General features: G+C 55.4%; 1 protein-coding gene across 4 annotated transcripts in view; it reads right to left on the bottom strand.

The window, feature by feature from the left end:
• Positions 1-17,071, bottom strand: part of EPN2 (epsin 2) — a 52,072-nt gene that overhangs the window by 18,269 nt on the left and 16,732 nt on the right. For 2 of the 4 annotated variants that reach the window (XM_061143623.1, XM_061143622.1), the window contains exons 2-3: positions 6,472-7,233; positions 4,673-4,840 (exon numbers count right to left, since the gene is read on the bottom strand). In XM_061143623.1, the coding sequence (XP_060999606.1) occupies positions 4,673-4,840; positions 6,472-7,066 (763 nt within the window). In that variant the 5' untranslated portion in view covers positions 7,067-7,233. The remainder of the gene's footprint in view (positions 1-4,672; positions 4,841-6,471; positions 7,234-17,071) is intronic. The other 2 variants (XM_061143626.1, XM_061143624.1) reach the window with 1 other exon arrangement.

A 17,071-nucleotide genomic window follows, 5' to 3' on the forward strand; every position in this document is an offset into this window, starting at 1 on the left:
CATGGTTCCTGGTGCTTTGGGAAGTCACATTCTGTGGGGGTGGGGGAGCACCAGGGCGAGGGCCACACCCACAGCTCCCCAGGCAGGCGCTCAGGAGGGAGGAACTGGGGGTGAGGGGGTGGGGTCAGAGAGCTGTGGTCACCGGAACTTCAACAGAGACAGAACGCCCTCTTTCTTAATTCAATCGTAAACTGAGGTTACATGCCTACAGCAGTTTCTTATAGAGCAATACTTACAGACAGGAAACTCACTTTTAAAATGAATATCCTGATGGAAATTTTCATCTACTAAACTAGCAAAGTAATGCTCAAAATTCTCCAAGACAGGCTTCAACAGTATGCAAACAGTGCTTCCAGACATTCAAGCTGGATTTAGAAAAGTCAGAGGAACCAGAGATCAAATTGCCAATATCCGTTGGATCATAGAAAAAGCAAGAGAATTCCAGAAACACATCTACTTCTGCTTTATTGACTATATCAAAGCCTCTGACTGTGTGGATCACAACAAACTGTGGAAAATTCTTCAAGAGTTGGGAATACCAGACCCCCTGACCTACCTCCTGAGAAATCTGTATGCAGGTCAAGAAGCAACAGTTATAACTGGACATGGAACAACAGACTGCTTCCAAATTGGGAAAGGAGTACATCAAGGCTATATATTGTCACCCTGCTTATTTAACTTATATGCAGAGTACATCATGAGAAATGCTGGACTGTATGAAGCACAAGCTGGAATCAAGACTGCCCGGAGAAATATCAATAACCTCAGATATGCAGATGACACTACTCTTATGGCAGAATGCAAAGAAGAACTAAAGAGTCTCTTGATGAAAGTGAAAGACAGTGAAAAAGTTGGCTTAAAACTCAACATTCAGAAAACTAAGATCATGGCATCCGATCCCATCACTTCACGGCAAATAGATGAGGAAACAGTGGAAACAGTGACAGACTTTATTTTGGGGGGCTCCAAAATCACTGCAGATGGTGACTGCAGCCATGAAATTAAAAGACGTTTGCTTCCTGGAAGAAAAGTTATGACCAACCTAGACAGCATATTAAAAAGCAGAGACCAACAAAGGTCCATCTAGTCAAGGCTATGGTTTTTCCAGTAGTCATGTATGGACAGAGAGTTGGACTATAAAGAAAGCTGAGCGCCGAAGAATTGATGCTTTTGAACTGTGGTGTTTGAGAAGACTCTTGAGAGTTCCTTGGACTGCAAGGAGATCCAACCAGTCCATCCTAAAGGAAATCAGTCCTGAATGTTCATTGGAAGGACTGATGCTGAAGCTGAAACTCCAATACTTTGGCTACCTGATGCAAGGAACTGACTCTTCTGCAAAGACCCTGATGCTAGGAAAGATTGAAGGTGGGAGGAGAAGGGGACGACAGAGGATGAGATGGTTGGATGGCATTACTGACTCAATGGACGTGAGTTTGAGTAAGCTCTGGGAGTTGGTGATGGACAGGGAGGCCTGGCGTGCATGGGGTCACAAAAAGTTAGGCACAACTGAGCGACTGAACTTAACTGAAACCAGAAATTAGCTTTCAGAAAAATCTCAGTACCCATTTTGGGCTTGGGGCTATCCACCAAGCATGGCCACCCCTCTCACACCCCAGCTGGGGGTGCTGCATCTGGGCTGGGTCTCCTGGGAAAACATCTGCCAAGTTCAAGACACAGAATGGTGCTAACACACTGTCCACGAACCTCACTTCCTGGAATTCTACATTGAAGACAAGACAATTCTACACTAAGACCCCTCGGAAAAGCAGCTTTCTGTCCAAAGGTATTCACCACATTGTCACCACACTGTGAGAACCTGGACACAATTCAGACAGGGTGGAGACTGTGATCCACGCGGTCCCTTCTCAGAGCATGTCCCTCAGGCGGGGTGCTGTGTGAGAGCCTGTGACAGCAGAGGGGACATGCAGAACCGGGAGAGAGTGCTATCCCGACCTGCTCTATGGACCTCTCACCCACCCAAGCTCTAACCTTTGAAGTCAAGTGTAACTGTGTAGCAACGTGGAAAATGCAGAGCAAGTTATGAGTCAGCTGAGGGGTCCTCTGAGCCTTTGCATCCTGCCCACTGCGCCCAGGGTAAGAACAGTCTCTAACTCGCCTGCCTGGCCCCCTCCAGGCAACCCCATGTGGTGCACTGTCAGGGCACCCACCCTCTCCAGAGCTGGAGGCCCACAGAGGGCCAGGCCTCATCTGCAGACCATGAGCCCTCACTGCCCAGCGCCAGCCCTGGCCAAATGAATGCTGTAACCTTCTGAGATGTGTGCTCTGTTACAAATGACACGTGTGTAACACTGGTCTACCATGTATACAATATAAAACATTAGATTCCTTCTGCTCCCATGAAACACACTTCAGACCCAGATCCAGGTCTGTTCATACAGTTGGCCATGGGGGATATGGGTATTGATTTGGTCCTCGCTTCCTCCTCAGAGTAAGAACTCTCTGGCTCTCCCCAGACAGATGGCCATGATGAGGCCCCACCACTGCCTGTGCCCAGAGGCCCGGCAGCTGGGGTGATGACGTCATGATAGAAAGGGCAGGGATCCAAACAAACTTGCAGGCCTGGAAAAGCACGCGCTTAGAAAAAACACTCAGAAGGACACACCCACACAGGAACAACAGCAGTCTAAGGAGATTATGGAGTGTGTCCATCTTCTTTTTGCACTTTCTACACGATCAGGAGTAGACAGGCATTATCTTACAATGAGAAAACCAGCAGAGTTTCTTATGTGCCACCTGTGCTGAGCTTACCACCTAGACGTGGAAAAGCGGGCCACAGGGGCACTGGCCCGATGGGCTGGTCACTGAGTCGCCAGCAGGCCACAGGAGGAGGCCCATGGGCACACCGCCTGCTGACTCTGACTTTCTGAAAGGGCACGGCTGCCAGTCATCAGCCAGAGGGACAGGAGGAAGAACCTGAACTGGACAGGCCGCAGCCTACAAGAAACCTCAGCACCATGACCGTGGTGCCCGCGTCCACCCCGAGACTCCAGCCTGTCAGACGTGTGCCTGGGCTCTGGGCAGCCAGCAGCTCAGGGAGCAGAGAAAGGGCAGCTACAAAGTTGGAAACAGCCTTCACTACCAACAAAAGCTAACCTCTAGGAATCAGATGGTCTAGACTCAAAGCCTCAAGATATGGCACGTTTCCATATTTCTGGAAAAGCCCACAAAATGTAGTTCCAAAGGCTAAGTGTAAAGAAAATGAAAAGAGGGCTAGTGCCCCAGCCTGAAACAACCACCGATGGAGACAGCACACCACGCCAGCTGAGGGCCCAGCCTCGATCTCTGCTGCACCTCACAAGGCCAGTCAAGGTGACCCCTTCATGCTGCATTCCAAGCTGGCGTGCTCAAGACAGATCCCCAGGACCCAGGGGAAGCCCTCACCTCACACTTGGCATCAGGCAGGTGCTCAGAAAGGATCACCCGTGACGGTGAGGGTACGAGACACAGAGAGGAAGGCACCAGAATGGTGACACCATGTAACACTAATTTGCCCAAACCTCATCCAGGGCTTGATAAACTCTGGGAAAACAAACTCACTCAGTCATTTTACCCTTAATTTCTACCCTTAATTTCTACCTCTAGGCCCCAGAGCTGAGGCAGTGTGGGCTGTGGGTCGACCAACTTGTTGGCAGTGTGTGGAGGCACCGAGTTGGTGGGGGGACATGCAGGCCTCAGCTCGGGGGCTTTGAATGCAAGCGTCCCAGGACAGCTGGGGGCCCCCGGTACTCGACAGGCAGGCCCAGGGGCACTGGGGACCAGCAGGAGTGTCAGTCTGAAACATGCTGACTGCCTCCCTGCACCAAAGCTAGTCCTCCCTCAGGACAGAGGGTGAGGGGAGAACGGGCCCAGAGCTCAACGCGATGGTCCCGCGAGCACTGGCAGGGTGGCCGCAAGGTATATTAGGCCCAAGTGAGGGGGCCACTTCAAGGGCTGCCGGCCACCCCGGTCAGAGCTACCCAGGGAAGAGAGGAGAGGCGTTCTCTGCGGCGGGCCCGGGTGCCAAGGCAGCAGACTGAGCGTACTTCTTCATAGGCTGCAGCAAAATCTGTTTTCAGCGTAGCCCGCACCAGCTGAAGGTTGTCCAGGAGAGCTAGCACTCAGCCCCAAAGCAAGCCTCACTTCCATCCCCACTGAGTCAGAGACCTCCAAACACTGCAAGCTACAATTGATTGGACAGCTAACTCTCTGCTTGCCATGGTCCCGGGTCCCACGGATTTCAGGGAGGATGGCAGGGAACTAAGAAGCAAAATCCACCCCATTCGGTCCTCTGCTCACCCGCCCGCATCACTACAGCATGGAGGACGGCTCCCGGCTGGGTGTGCCGGTGGGACCAGGACCAAACCACAGGCCCGGCCCAGGGGCCCAGTCCTCCCCGCGCCCGGGGCTGCCGCCAGCACACCTCCAGTCCTGCAGGGTGCAGGACTGGGAGAGCCCGACAACCACCCAGGCCTCATGCAAAGCAAACGCTGGCTCCCTTGAGACCTCCGGGTGAGGGGTGTGGAGAGGGAGGCAGGGTAGCCAGGGCTCCTGGGAGAGGGGAGGACCAGTGCTGGGCTGCAGAGGGAGCTGCCCTGAGACCCGGGAGGCAGGGAGAGAGCTGGCTGTACTGGGCGACCAGGAGCACACCCAGCAGGCTGCCTGCGTTTCCCACCTTGGGCTGCGGGGTCCCAAGAGAGGCAGGGCTGGGCCGGGTCGCTGGCCGGGCAGGAGGGCGGCCCTGGGCGCAGCAGGAAGGGCGGGCGCTGGCTCAGCGGTGGCTCCTCGCTCTGACCCCGCAGGGGCCCAGTGCGGTGCTGGGGACACAGCGAGGCCTCGGGTGCTGTGGGGCAGGGACACACACACACACACACACACACACACACATACATACATACACACACACACACACAGAGACAGGCTGTTAGAGGGAAAAGCAAGGTCGGGCCCCGCGAACAGACTCTTGAACATGCAGCTTAAGCTCGGGCTCTCAGAGGTGGGCCAACTCAGGGCCGCTGGGCAGGGAGGCGAAGGCTGAGGCCATGGGACCAGACACAAGGCCCCACCACCTCCTCCCAGCCCTGGAACAGTCTTCACTCGATGCATGGGACATGGCTTCAGCTCCTATTCTTGGTTCTCGGGACTCAGGGGCAATGACCTCAAAAGGCAGGCAGGAGAAAAGCAGCCCCCAGGGCCCTTACGTGACCACTTCCAAAGAGGAGGCCAGCCCGGAGCCCAGCCCACCTGCAGCTGCCTTTCTTGGAGGAGAGGGGCTCCCTGAGGCACACATACGACTTCACTTCTTAAGGGCAATCTTCCTTTTCTATCAACCTAGTGTAGGGAAGCCCCTGGAACCCCAGATTGCATGCTCCATTTCTTTTAAGCAGCTTCACCAAGGTCCCAGCCTTTGCCTGAGCAGAGTCATCCAAACTAGGTGGGGAAACGACAAGAACTACAAGTGGGACAAGGAATGCTGGCCTCTGAGCTTGACAATCGCTGAGAATCCCAGAGGCGGGAGTCCGACCCCACTGTGCAAATCTGCTCAACACAAATGCTACAAGTGGCAGGGTGACGACAAACTGAAAACTGCCAAACTAAATAAGCAAGGTCAACAGGGGGTTGTCAAACTGCAAACAACTGGGTTAAAATTTTTTTTAAGCTAACAGTGTTACTTATTCCAAAAGCAAAGGGTAGGGGTACCTGGATTCTTGTTTTCACAGCCAGAGGAACAATTTCTGTGTCCCTCACCCTGCAGGCTACCAGGGCTGCCTGCTTGCCACTGCACTGAGAAGGCAGAGGGGTACCGTTTCAGGGCCCACGTCCATGAACATCTAGGATGCCAACATGGCTCCCTGGCCAGCCTCCGTCAGGCCCTGAATGCCACTTCTGCTCTCTGACATCGCTCCTGAACACTGGGCAAAGACCCAGCATCTTCAACATGCAAAGCGAGAAAATAGAGCAGCCCAGAAAGCACGGACCCAACCGTGTGACCGAATCAGCAAGGACTCCCGCTCAGGGTGGGAAGGAAGCCTGGCTTCTCCCTCTCCAAGTGAGGCGGACATGCACTGCCTCACCCAGTGATGCTCAAGCAGAACAGACACTGAGCCAGTCAGGAGACCAGCTTCAGAAAGCCCAGTTTCAGAAAGACACTGAATATGAGATAAAAGAGAGTAGATTCTCCAGGACAGCCAATCCCCTGCTGCTGGGGCAGCCAGGCCCTTTGCTTCAGCCCTGCCCTGAGGAGGAAGCAAGTAATCCATCCTCTGGGCCCACCTTGCCCCCGGGGCCGGCCCTGCCCACATGCACAGAGTCAAACCCCAGAGTGGCAGAGGGTCTTGGGACCCCAGGCCAGAAGTCCCTCTGTAACAGTAACCCCAGGCGGACTGAGGGGCTGCTGCCAGGTGCCAGCAGCGGGAAGGTAGTGGCCACAATCTCTGGCTGAGCCTGGTGCCCGGCGTGGGGGTTACTACTCACAGCCATGGTAGGAAGCCGGTGACCCCCCGGCCTTGCCGTACTCCTGCTCCGAGTAGCTGGTGGACAGGTTGGGCTGGCTGGAGCCCCGGCCAAAGGTGATCTGGTTGCTGCCCATGCCGGTGGCCACCTGGGCCATGCGCTCCTTGGTCTTGAGGGCCTGGGCCCGCTCGGCCTTAAGCCGCTCCTCATCCTTCAGCAGGGCCACGAGCTGCTTGGCCTTCTCACGCACGTTGACCCCCTGGTCCTTGCCGTCACGGTCGACGTACTGGAAGTCCTTCAGGGTCTGGATGGCGAAAATGTTCTCACGGCACTGCTGGGCCACGCGCTCTGAGCCCGTCTTGATGAGGTAGTCGAGCAGCGTCAGTGCCTTGTACACGTGCCGCCAGTTCTTGCCGTGGTCGTTGAGTCGCTTCCACACCATGCTCATGATCTCCGAGAAGGCCACCACGTTGTAGGTCAGGTCCGCGATCTCCGTCATCAGGGAGCTGGACGGGCCCCATGGGTCATTGGAGGTGGCTTCCCGCACTTTTATCTCAGCTTCCGAGTAGTTGTTGACAATGTTTTTCATCTGCCGTCTGATGGACGAGGTCGTCATCTTTACGTTCTGTGACAAGTGCAGATCCCTTCAGAGAGAGAAGCTTCCCCGTCTCCAGTAGGTTTGTGCCCCACAGAGGTTCAGTCTCTGTAACAGGTCTGGAGCAGGGTCCCTGACGGTCATTTCCTCTAATGGAGCCTCAGATCTTAGAAGCTGGAAGCCATGACCTAGAGAAAGTAACAAACGTTACTGTGCGTGAGTTCCCCTGAGACAGCAGGCGCTCTGCAAATGGCAGGCACTGGTCGGCCAGCCCGGGTGGTGAGAGGACATCCTCCAGCCCCCGGGGACAAAAAGAATGCCATCTTCCCTTCAAAACTAAGATAAGGTCAATACTACACGTTAATAACCAATACAGTTTAAACTCAAGTTTAAGCCTCTGGAAGGAAAACAGTAACACTGTAACTCCTGGTCTATTTTCAAACCACTTCTGCTGGATCTGCTCTGCCACACCTGGCAGATCCCGCTAGAAGAATCTCACACCATCTACACTGGCTCCAGAGACTCTCTCTGACCCTCTTCTCCTGACTTCTTACAGAGATGCCCAACCCCTTCGAGACCAGGGCTGAGGCCCCACTGGGCTTTCAGAGCCTCTAGCATCTAGCACAAGCTATGTAGCACTGATACAACCTTACAAATAAACTGCTTCTGGCCCAGTTTCCTCATCTCAGAGAGAAGAGAACCGAGGGCTCTACATTAACAGGTCCACCCAGCCCTTTGCCGCAAACACATCTCTCCAGGGAAGGAACACCTGCGGAGCTGGAGTGAAGGCTATGCCTCTGGCCACAGGCCTGGTCCAGAGTGTGGAGGACACCACCTGGTTTGGCTGCCAGTGAGCACCCAGCACCGAGATATAAACGCTGCTGACACAAGTTAAAAATAGTGCCCCTTCCCCAGGGAGGCATCTGGCAGGGGACAGAGGTGAGCGCGGGGACCTGAGGATGCAAGTCCAGGGCAACTTGACTGTGGTGGTGGGCCACAGACGGAGGCGAGGAAAGCACTCCCTGCAGAGCTAGCCCTCAGGGGGAGGTCTTCAGAGGAGGAGAGGGGGCAGGCGGGGATTGAAAGGGAAGCAGTGCCAGGTGACTCCTCTCCTACAGAATGGGGAGGAGGCCCAGGACCTGCAGCTCCCCACCCCCACCCCACACCCAGCTGTCACTGGGCTTCTGGCCTGGGAAAGAGCTGGGTGGCCTTGGGCCAGGCTGTCTCCCTGTGTGCTCACAAAAAGCCTTCCTTCCGGGTAAGGATCACCCCTCCCCTGGTGCAGATGGAGAGCCTTCCTTCTGGGTCACGAGGTCAGCTGACCAAGGCTCCCTGCTGAGGACTCTCTCCCTCCTCCCACAGGGGCCCTCACTCTGCCGCTTCTGCCAGAGGAACAATGGGTGGGCGGCCTCCACCAGCTTCATCCCGGCTTCAGAAATAAGTAATCAGCAAGTGTCAGGAGTGGGGAAGCCACAAGAAATGCCCACTCCTCACATGCAGCCAAATAGGAGAAGCTCATAACTGTCATCCTGGTGACAATTAGACATCTGCTTGGTGAGCAAGGCCTCTCCACCCTCAGACAGGTGAAGAATTCTGTCTTCATCTGCAGATGCAGGGCTTCAGCAGAATGGGACTCAGCTGAAGGTGGGCAGAGTGAACTCCACTGCCCGGCCGGCTCTTACAAACCTTGTACAGTGTGTGCGAGGAGCAGGGCCAGGTGCTCTGTGGGGACCTGCACGTGTGACATGACCAGGCTGGTCATCCATGGCCGCCAGATAGGATGGGCCTCAGAGGGGGCCTCCCGAGCAAACGCTCCAGCGTCACTGGTCACACTCGAGGTCCCAGGGCCCCAGGGCCACCCAGCACCCTGTCTGTCACCCACCTTGAGCCCGGCAGGCTCCCCTACCCTGCACTTCACAGCTGCAGAAGCCATCCCAGCCACGTGTAACCTGCAGCACGCATGCCCTGTCCCAGGCAACAGCCCATCCACACACACAGCGCCTGAAGGACGGGCCCTTAGCCACAGCTGAGCCATGGCCCAGTACGACCAAGGAGCTGCGTCCCTTGGCCCCAACATGCAGGCAGCCCAGCCAGTCTCGGATCATGACTCTTTCTCAAGAGCAGCCTATAATGGTGACCATAAAGTAACAGCTGGATCACATTTGCCAAAGACGAGCTGGGGCAGAAAAATTCTGGCATATTTGAAAACACAACCAGAATTCCACTGACAGTGGAGACTACAAATAGAATAAAACAGCAAACAGAACAACACTAAAAAAACAAACAAAAAATTCCAAGGCTAGAGTGATGCCCCTGGAGGCAAGAAGAATTCCATAAAAATGTGTTCAAGAGCCTGCAGAGTTGGGTGGGGAAATTCCTTCCAAATCCAGAGTCCCAGATGAGGGAGGAAGCAGCCCTCATGGCTCCAGACCCCAGGTGGGCCCTGGTCAAAGCCCACAGAGTCCTGGTCATCCTTTTTGTGACAGGGACATGACTGGCCAGGTGTCAAGAAGACGCTGATGGCTGGGGTCTCCACCAAACCCCCATTTGGGGGGCTTTTCAGAGGTCGGGGATCATTAGCAGGGACCCAGACCAGCTATGAGGGAACGGCAGGCAGCAAACGTCTCTCCCCTCCCCAAACCTAACAGGATCCGCAGATGGCAGCTCCTTTTCTGCGTCCGGCAGCCTTCTGTGACTTTCTCCAGGCAGGCGACACCTGCAGGGAAGCTGAGGGCCATCCGCCTCACCTCACCGAACACAGCATCCGTGTCCCAGGACTCCTCGGTGGGCAGAGAAATCAAATCTTACATCTCTACCCCAAAAGCGGACTTCAAGAAAACTCTGCGTTCATATATGTGAAGAATTTCAAAAACAAACATCTGAGACTCTTAACTCTGAGATGTAAAGCGGGTACAGTGACAGCACCCACAGTGCAGGAAGAGCCCCGGGTGCCAGTTAACTGGCTGCAGGGGGACTGACCGTCCCCCCAACGCCGGATGACCCCTGCCCCCTCAAAAAGGAAGAGCCACCTGGGGGCTTCTCCCAAGACATGACAGTCTTGGAACAAGCACAGGAAAATTCAAATTCGATGTCAGACAGCCTCCAATGACCACATTAGTGATTTTTCTAAAAGCAGAAATCAAGCACTGAAAACACACGTGAGGAATCCTGCTTTTCTTTACCAGTGTGGCAGATCATTCAGTCTCTAGGAAGAGCAGTTGGGCTGCAGGTTACACAGGGGCTGAAGTGCAGTCATTCTGAAAGATGGTGTGAAACAAGGACCAGGCTCAGGAGACATGGTTCTGGCCATCCGACAACACAGTCACTTAGAAATGGTGGTGTGGCAAGCAGTACCTCCCGGAGAGAAGCGAGGGCCAAACACTGGTGCCTGGACTAGTGGATGCGTGTGCATGCCTCCGAGAACAGAAAATTCCTCAATGTTCGCCTCCACTACTCCTCCAAGTAGTTTTGCTAATGACCAACTGAGGACAACATTCTTAAACAACCCTGCCAGAAACCAGACAGCACACAGAACCAGGGGCCTGGAAAGCAGAGCTCAGGGCTGGGCCAGGCCCAGCCTCCCGCTCCTGGATGGCAGGGTAGACCAGACGCCCAGCCTAGCCTCCCAGCCCAAAGCCCCTTTCTGACAAGGGCTCAACTCCTGTCAGCTCAAGGGTGTCACAGGAGCCCCCACCTTAGACCAGCCCCAGGTCAGCCACCATGAGGCTAGAGTTCTGGCGACAAGCCTAGTGGTGGATGTTTCCCTTGGCCTGTGGGCCTTCCCGGGTCTGTGGAGTGAGAAAAGCAGCCCCCGGAACTCAGCCCCCCTCCAAGAAAGGAGCTTGTGACCACTGGGCCAGAGTCCCATTCTAACACGCTGAGTGACTCTACCACCAGAGAGAGAGACCCCCCTGATGGCCAGTGGCCACACCACCCAGAGACTGGGGCACAGAAGGGGGCATCTGATGACTTCACACCCACCCACGCACACACAGGGCAGGCCCACGATGGGTTTGATCAGAAGTTTCCAACTTGAGACACTCGGGGAAAAGAACAGAGCTACATGGGAAAATGTAGAATTCCCAGGGTTTCATGCTTAATTTAGACCTGGCTGGACACTGTGGTGGCGCTGAGTGCTGGGCTGTGGCCACGTCCTAAGGAGCCAGCAGGAGAGGGGAAGCCAGGGGAGGGGGGCGGCTGTGGACCACACGGGCCTGGTTTCAGGCGCAGCAGTCACCCGACACTGCTCTCTCAGGAGCTCAAGATGCTGCCAAGAGGAAGCCCGCGGGTGAGGACAGGCACCTCCAGGCAGTGTAAGTGCAGACCCGGCCTTGCACAAGGGGCTCCCATGGGCTTCCAGGAGTGTGGCTGAGGTCCTTGCAGCCCACCCCAGGCAGTGAGGGGGGCACCAGAGCCCAGAAGACAGCAGGTGAGCGCCTCTGGGGCCAGCACGGGTGCACCCTCCGCCCCCTGGCACTCTCCCCGGCCCAGGCATGGCCTGCTCCCCTGCTCACGGCCTCCCCCTGCACTGCCCCACTGGCTCTTTCCTGTCAGTTGAGATCTGGGGACCACAGTCACTCTCTCAAGTCACCAGCTCCCACTGTGGGCAGATCCTCTCCATGTGGGATACATTCCCGCTCATCCCAGTTGCTGTGTCCCCATCTTCACCATGTGTCCTCAGCACAGGCTGCTCTGACGTGGGCTGAGCGAGCGGGCACAGAGGGAAACTGAACAAGGCAGACAGCACCCTACCCCCCTCCACTCCTCAGACACGGGGCTCACACTGGGCTAGTCCCCCAGCAGTCTCCCTCAGGGTCTCTGTTGCTGGGGTCAGAACAGCCACTCTGCCCAGTGAACATATAAAACCACTCCACGTGGCTAAGAGTTCACAACAAAGGACCTGAGGGCAGGGGTGAACCATGTCAGCCAGTAATACCCAGGCAGTCCCACAGGCAGCGGAGCCCTGCCTCCCTACCAGCCTGGGCTCAGGAGCAGACCAGGTGATGAGATGGGGCAGCCGCTGCTCGGCGCTGAGGGACACGGGTCCAGACACCTGTGTCCTCCCAGTGTGCCCCTGAGGATGTTTCTCAGCAGCATCCCGAGGGCAGCCTGGGGACATGGTCCAGGGCAGGGGACACGGCTACAGAAGCAGCAGGGCCTGGGCAGAATACGCTGGGCAGAAGGCACCTCCTGGTCAGGCAGGCGGGATCGTCCACAAGCCCCTTCCTGACCGTCACGCCCGGGCCCAGGCCCAGTCCTCTCCTGTGTGGCTGGCATTTCCAACAAGGCCTCAGATGTGCTAACTCTCTGATGCCAACAGTCACCCGAACAGAACAGGCTCAGAATAGAAACTGAAAATAGCACAGGCTCTCTCAACAGACACTGGAGAATCCTAACAGCCCTGACTACATGCCAGAGCGTCTGCTCGCTGAACCTCAGTAAGAATTCGCAGGTGAGGAAGTCGGGCACAGAGAGGGTAAGAAACTAGCCTGAGCCACATGCCAGCATGTGGCAGGACCGGGACTTGCTCCCAGACGTCTGGCTTCTGGTCCTATCCTCTTCATCTCGTCTGTTTGGCTTCAGACAAACCCCACGCTACCATGAGAATAGTGAATCCTTCCTCGCTGAATCCAGAGGCTTCGAAGGCCCCTCCTGTCAGGTGCTAAACAGGCAGAGAGACAGCACAGAAATAACCACCCTCCTACCCCTGCTCAGCCCGTCTCCAGCTCAGCAAGCCAAGCGGGCAGGAGCCCAGACACTGGAGCTAAAGGGCCAGCCCCTGCCCGCGTGCGGACGTGAGGCCCAGGCGGTGTGGTGCTGTCCTGGAACAGGCCCCTGGCGTTCCCAGCGCCTTCCAACATAGCCCACCATGGACAGGCCTTTAAGGTTCTTCCCAGAAAGCACTGCCCTGGAAAGTGTCAGGCCCCACAGACATGAACATGAGGAAAGCTGGCGGGTGGAAGGAAGCCTGCGCATCAGAGACTCCAAGACGATGTAAACATCAGCCCATCAGAACTCACACCTTAATAAAAACGGGACCTCTTCAGTGACTGCTGCGTCTTCTGCTGAAGCAGCCACATGGGCTGGAACAACCCGAGAGCTCTGACTACTCCTTTAAGAACAGCTGTCGTCTGAAGTACCACCAGGAAAAAAACCAGTCTCAGTGCCGAAAGGTAAACTTCCTCTTTTGGTCCAGAATAAAAATACGACTTCCCTCCTCCTCCTCTGCTGGAGATGTTCCCAGGATCTTATTTACTCTGCACCGCTGACTGGACTCTCAAATGTCAGCGTCAACCCAGAGAAGGTCTTCCAACCACCACTCTGTCCTCGTACATTTTTATGACATATGTGCTGCTGGGCACACACAAGAGCACACACCAGCCACATGTGGGTACAGACAACATGCCCCTGTCACCCAGACCCCTTCCCCACCCCACCCCCGCAAAGAGCTCGGGTTCTGAGCGCCGCGGTCCCATGGTTTTTAAGAAAGAAGATGATAGTCTCACCATGGACATCGTCCAACCACCACAGTCTGCCCTGGCATCGATACTGGGGCTCTGAGACTTGTCCACACTGCTGTGTGTCCCTGACATGTGACAGCGCCTGTGCTCACATGTAGCGACACCCACCCCCTCTCCTGTCTGGGGACACCTGGGCCCACTTCACCTTCTTGCCATCGTGAACAGTGCTGGTGTGTGCACATAAGTCGCCAAGACTCATGCACCAAGGCTTCTACACCCTGCTCCGGGAGCAGAGCTATTGCTCTGCAGGGCACACAGCGACATCTGCACGGCATTTTACAAATGTTCTTGCTGTTCTCTCTTGTAACATCATTTCCTCGTCACAGCGCAGACAGACGTACGGTTTAGCCGATACTTTTCACACACTGGGCACACAAGGAATGATGCCCATGGGGAAGCCCAGGACGCAGCCCCTGCCCCCATCTGGGTCGGGACAGCCGGCGGGACACCTGGGCACCTGGGGCAGAGCTACGGAAGGATGGGGGCAGAGGGGAGCCGTGGGCGTGCGTGGAAGAGGTGGCGAGGAGGGGGGCGGGTCTGGGGGCCTCACACACTGAGGAATCTGGACCTGCCAATTCATTACTCCCCTTCCAGGTCTCTGTCAAACCCTCCAAGTAAGAGTCATATGGTTAACACTCACAGGGCACTTATGATGTTCCAGGCGCTGTTAGGAATCCTCCTCTTTAATTCTTAATATAAGCTGCATTATTGTATGCTTAATATTTTTCTTCAAATCAGTCTACTTGTTTTTGGCCACACTCAGCTTGTGGGATCTTAGTTCCTGACCAGGGACTGAGCCAGGGCCATGGCAGTGGAAGCACATAGTCCTAACCACTGGACAACCAGGGAAGTCCCTAAATCAGTTCACTTCTAAATTCAAATACCTGCATTAAGTAATCACACACATGAAATCAGGTATCATGCTATGGCATCTGGGCAAAGGAGGTCTTTCTATTTGTTTTTATTAAGACGAAATTCGCCATTTTAAAGTAGGCAATTCACTCTCACAACTTAGGATCCTCACAGTGTTGGATGGGCTTCCCAGGTGGCACTAGTCGCAAAGAACCTGCCTACCAATGCAGGACACATAAGAGACGTGGGCTCAATCCCTGAGTTGGGAAGATCCCCTGGAGGAGGGCATGGCAACCCCCTCCAGTATTCTTGCCTGGAGAATCCCATGGACAGAGGAGCCTGGCAGCCTACAGTCAGTGGGGTCACAAAGAGTCAGACACGACTCAGTGACTTAGCACACACGCACAGTGATGGGTAACAGTCACTGCAGTGGACGTTTTCACCCCCCAGGAGACTCTGCTCACTGGCCATCACTACCCACTCCTCCTCTCACCAGCCCCCAGCGACGTTTCCATCTCCCGGGAGGCCCTGCTCATCAGCCATCAGTACCCACTCCTCTTCTCACCAGCCCCCAGCAAGCTGCCTCCTGTCTCTGTGGACTCACCTACTCTGGACATTTCACACAAAACCACACAGTATGTTCCTTTTATGTCTGGCTCCTTTCACTCAGAGTATTCTAAAGGTTCGTTTATACTGCATTATCAGTACCTCATTCCTTTATGTGGTAATTTTCCTCTCGTAAGGACAGACCACATTGATTTACCCACTGATCAGCCAGACACCTGGACTGTTTCCATATCTTGGCCTTTATGCACAATGCTGGTGTGAACTCTGCATATGAGTGTTTGTGTGGATATGTGTGCTCAGCTCACCTGGGCAGGTGCTGAGGAAGAGGGCTGCTGGGTCACATGGGAGCTCTCGGTTTAACTTTCTAAGGAACCAGCAAAGGTACCGCGGCATTCTGACGATAAAAAACTCTTTAAGACGAGTAACATTCAACGGCTTCCACTTAACATTATTTTAAGAAACACTGCTGCAGCCGAAGCTACTGGAGTGGGTGTGCATGTCTGGGGGCAGAGAAGCAGCACAGTGGAGGCGGGGCTCCTGCAGTCCTGATGGAGTCACAGCAGGCGGATTGGGGGTGAAGAGCAGGAAGCAGGCAGACACCCATACCGCAGCACCTGGCTGCCAGCAGAATGGCAGGGACACAGTATGTCAAGGTGGGGAAGGTGTGCCCACTTCAGAAGGAGGCCGTATAACAATGAAGACAATGAAGCTGGAGGTGCTGGCAGGACCAGCACAGAGAACAGACACGGCCAGGGCAGCTGTGCCAAGGCTGGGGTGGGCGCTGGGGGAGCCCAGGAGAGCAGGCAGGGGGCGCAAGTCAGAAGAGGGTGAGTGGCCATCAGTGACGTCCAAGAAGGGCCAGGAGAGAGGTGGAGACACAGGAGAACCATCCTGTGGTGCAGGGGAGGGGAGTTGAGGGGATGTGGGGCATGATGCCAACCAACAGGGATGAAGAGCCCAGAGGAGGCAGCAGGAGGCAAGCCTCAGGCTGGGAGGGCTGTACCTTCTCTGCCTGGTTAAGCCAACAAACAGCTCCAACACCCAGTGTGGGGCCCTCAGCCCTCCAGACCTGCTGCATGGGGCCAGCCTCTGTGGCACAGCACCGAGCCCATCACCGCCCCCCACCTCCAGCCAGCCTTGCAGAGCACCCCCCACCTGCTGCGGCTGCCCTGCAGGCCACCTGCGCTTCCGGCCTCCCCCGTCTCTCCCCACTTCCTCCCACGGCCTCTGGACAGAGGCCCCGACTGTCTGCACACTGGGGCTGCCTCACAGGGCCTGGCGCAGAGCCGGGCACACAGCTGCCCCGGGAAGGAGTGACTCAACCCCACCTGCTCCCACGCTGCCCCAGCCTTGGCTGCTCCCCACACCCTCACCCGACGCCCGAGTCCAGGGCCCCCAGCGTCTCACGGGGTATGGAAACATGGGCTGTGATGCTGCTGGGGGTTAAAAACTACCACTAGTTGGAGTGGAGAGAGAGCTGCCCCCACACCATGTTTTTGTCACCTCACTAATCTGTTTCCTCCTCAGGAAAATGGCAGCAGCAGCCTTGGAAGCCGATAGATGACCCCATGAAGGATCTGAATGGATGGAGGGGAGACCCTTCACTCCTCCTTTGGGGCCCACGGCTGCTCGCAGGCCTTTGCCGCACCCTCTTCGGTCCCGCTGGGCACCTCCCCCACCCAGGAGAAAAGCAGGACTGGAGAGGCCCATGTCTGGCAAGGCGGCACTGAGTCAATTTCACACTAAAGTTAACAAGCAGAAACAAACCGCGGCTGGCATACCATGTAATTTTTTTAATTCTTAAAAGATTAGAAGTATGCTGCTGAATGTCAAAACACAAAAACCAAAAAGAAGTTAAAGTTGTTATTTTCCTTTTGGCTTAATCTCCATTAGCAAATACTTCTCTTCAAACAATGTTTACGTTGCCTTTGTCCTACTTTGTTGAGGAAAATAATAAACGAGTGAGTTTCCAGCACGGATGACAGTGCACACAGAGATCTGCCCAGAAAACACTCCACTTTAGAGAAAGAAGTGTTTCCTTGCCTCACTGGCCACCAGCCTCCTGCTCCCTCGGTCAGCCTGGGGA

This window comes from Dama dama, chromosome 5 (genome assembly GCF_033118175.1).
Source record: "Dama dama isolate Ldn47 chromosome 5, ASM3311817v1, whole genome shotgun sequence".
NCBI classification, from domain to species: domain Eukaryota; kingdom Metazoa; phylum Chordata; class Mammalia; order Artiodactyla; family Cervidae; genus Dama; species Dama dama.